The sequence below is a fragment of the Sinocyclocheilus rhinocerous genome, unplaced genomic scaffold (assembly GCF_001515625.1).
Source record: "Sinocyclocheilus rhinocerous isolate Xijiao unplaced genomic scaffold, SAMN03320098_v1.1 scaffold1728, whole genome shotgun sequence".
In the NCBI taxonomy this organism is placed as follows: Eukaryota; Metazoa; Chordata; class Actinopteri; order Cypriniformes; family Cyprinidae; genus Sinocyclocheilus; species Sinocyclocheilus rhinocerous.
The window spans coordinates 115,169-118,589 of record NW_015630992.1 but is presented as its reverse complement, the minus strand read 5'-3'; the positions used below and the strand labels follow the sequence as shown (position 1 = coordinate 118,589).

The 3,421-nt window shown below is 36.1% G+C and overlaps 1 protein-coding gene across 1 annotated transcript in view; it reads left to right on the top strand.

Annotated features, from left to right (window-relative positions):
* The window catches only part of LOC107740926 (rap1 GTPase-GDP dissociation stimulator 1-like), a 15,453-nt gene that overhangs the window by 7,001 nt on the left and 5,031 nt on the right, over positions 1 to 3,421 (top strand). The window contains exons 6-7 of the mRNA XM_016553480.1: positions 1,287 to 1,426; positions 2,610 to 2,736. Coding sequence (XP_016408966.1) covers positions 1,287 to 1,426; positions 2,610 to 2,736 — 267 coding nt within the window. The remainder of the gene's footprint in view (positions 1 to 1,286; positions 1,427 to 2,609; positions 2,737 to 3,421) is intronic.

The window sequence follows — 3,421 nt, the reverse complement described above, 5'->3', positions numbered from 1 at the left end:
ACGGAGACGTCACGTCGTGACCGACGAATTGGGATCTCAATTCGTCGGTCACGACGTGACTCGTAGTGACCGACTGAAAGGGAACTGAAATAAAATATAAATATAATATTTATACTTATTTATATTTTATATTTATTTATAGGTAATTATTTTAATGCAAGATGAAAAACTTAATTAAATTACAAATGTTGCCTTGGCAACTAAATGAAATAAAATGCGTTTAGACTGAAGAACTAAAATTGCTATATAAAACTAAAACTGAAATAAAAGTAAAGCTAAATAGAACTAGATAATAAAAATGATAAAAGATTAAAAATTAATAAACTAAAATTAAACTGAACACTGAAAGTATAAATATAAAAGCTAATTCTCAATAAATAATAAAGTATATAAATAAAAAATAAAATAACACTGACGTAATTCTAGCTTCAAATGTGTATGTCTGCTAAAGGTTAGCATGTCGATCACATCAAACTAACAGACATGAGCTAAAAGCCACAAAACAGTTGTTTATTCTATGGGTTTTTAATTGAAATTGATAAGCTTACAAATCCTTTTATGTTTTACAGCTGTTTAGCTGTGTCAAAGACAGCATGTGTGATTTGATGTCAGGTTCAGGCCCGTCCCAGCTGCTGCCACACAGCAGTCAGTCTCTGATATGAAGTGAGCGGAGGATCGATGGCACTCTGTCATTTAGTAACTACGGATCTGCAGACAACGGACGAATTTGCATTGTCTTTCATTGGCAACGGCCCAGCCGTGTTAGCTCTCAGTGACAGCTTGGGTTTAAAAGGAATATTCCTGGGTAAATACATCTTGAGCTGTATCGACAGCATCTGTGACAAGCTGCCAATTACCACAGAAAATAATTCCCATCCGTCTCTCAGTTTGCAAAAACAACTGAAATGTGTGTACAACATTAAACACGTAGCAGAAATATGCATCTTTCATAATGTATTGAAGCGGCAAAACTGCACTTCCTAAGATAGGGCTTTCACAATTTATGAAAAAATTGCGCAGTTTTTCTGATTTAAAAAAATGCGATATTTAAAGATTTTTTTAAAGCTAAGATATTAAATAAAAATATGAAACTAATTATTTTTGTTTAATAATATTAAACAAAATTATTACAAGTACTGTAATATTCAACAGTATTTCAAAATAGAAAAAAATTATATAAATGAATAAATGTGTTGTAGCATGTGCTTCACGGTGGCTTGTGTTAGGTTGATTATGTTTAGCGCTGTGTGTGTGTGTGTGTGTGTGTGTGTGTGTGTATGTTGCAGCTGACGCAGCAGAGCAGCTGGGCACAAAGGCAAAGCTGGTGGAGCGTTTGGTGGAGTGGTGTGAAGCGAAAGACCACGCCGGAGTGATGGGAGAGTCCAACCGCCTGCTGTCCGCTCTCATCCGACACAGCAAGTCAAAGGTCTCGCACTCTAGCACTTCTCTCATTTAGGGCCCTATGGTTTCTGTGATGCAGAAAACACAGACAGAAACATTGTCATAAAAATGGAATTTACTGTATAATGCAGAATGGCATGGAATTTGTCAAATTTTGGATGAATATATCAAAAGTAGGTCGGCGCACTTAAAGGGGTCATATGATGCGATTTCAAGTTTTCCTTTCTCTTTGGAGTGTTACAAGCTGATTGTGCGTAAAAATTCATAAAAATGTGACTGAGCAACTGACGAGCGCAGATTTTCGCTGTCAGAATACATGCAATGCGCGCGTGTATTAGAAAACATAACGTTCTGCAGTTTATTTACTAATTGTTTAAGGCCACTTCGCGATTTCAATCATCGTACAGTAACCAGCAACAGTCACCCCTTCCTCTTCTCATCGAAGACATGCGATGCAGTCCTAAACATTCTCTCGCTGTCGGTGCTTGTAATGATTTTTGCATCTTTCTCGGACAGTTTAAATGCTTCCACACTGCTGACGTGTGTGCTGCATAATAAAGAGTGCGCGCCTCTCACTCTGCGCTGGTTGCTATTTGTTCACGTCATATCATTGTTCGGTACAATTTATTCGGTCTTTTCGCTTATACCGAATAATTTCGGTTGCCGAACATTCGGTGGATCCCTAATTAAAACGGAGTTCAAAAAATTTCTAATGGAAAAAAAGAGCTTGGAAAAAATAAAACAGATTTTATAGAGCCCTACTCATTTCAGTGATGCTTTAGTGATGGTGCTGCACTTTGACTAGACGTGCATCATCTCACACCATGTCATAACCAGGCATAAACCGGAAATCCCATCCTTACCAAGTAAATCTTTTGTTATGCTAACCGGACACGACACTTGGTTTCGACAAAATGTCTAGTATGTCTGTTACCAAAGATCTGGTGTAGAAACTATTTTTCGCTGTTAAGAAACAGCATGTAACCTGTTGAATTAAACATGACATTTTAAAGTAGGAGGAGTATTTTCTTGTTAAATGTACTACAATAATTCTTGTTTTATTTACAACTTAGAAAAATATTTTTTTCGCTGCATGTTCTTGATTGTATTGTTTCGTGCTGTGGAGGACTTCTGTTATTGCTGCTGATTTTTCCGTCACAGATTCACATCCTCTGGAAGATTCTGACTGCTGTTTTCTTTCTGAATAGGATGTGGTCCGAACAGTCATACAAGGTGGAGGTGTTAAGCACTTGGTAACCATGGCGACGAGTGAACACATGATCATGCAGAACGAAGCGCTGGTGGCCTTGGGTCTCATAGCGGCACTAAATCTGGGTAAAAATCAAAGATTACTGTGCGTTAGGGTGAATTCAGGTAAACTCCACTTGCCATTGAGATGACCGGGAAAAAAAATCTCCCAACGATCCTGAATTAAATCTACATATATCTTTAATATGATGCTGACAGACCTGAATTCAAGTAAATAATTATTTATATACTTTATATACTTTTATATACTGAACTAGCTTTTATTTTATATTTTCAGTTTTCATTTTAATTTAGTTTTTTGTCATTTTGTGCTTTTTTCATTTCTATTTCCTTTTATGCATTTCCTTATTTCTTTTTAGTTTTAGTAATATTAGTACTTCAACTTCAACTTATTTCAGTTAGCTGCCAAGGCAACATTTTTCATCAAGTTTTTAAGTTTAGTTTCGTAATATAATAATTATAATTTATATTATTTTAGCTTTATTTAAAGGTGACATATTATGCCCCTTTTTACAATATGTAATATAAGTCTCAGGTGTCCCCAGAATGTGTCTGTGAAGTTTCAGCTCAAAATACTCCACAGATCATTTATTATATAATTTTGAAAATGCCTATTTTGAGTGGAAGCAGAAACAAGCTGTTTTTCGGGCCTGTGTCTTTAAATGCAAATGAGCTGCTGCTCCCCGCCCCCTTTTAGGCCATTAGCCATTACAGCTGGGACCTGCTAAAAACATCTGTTTTGGTTCTGATT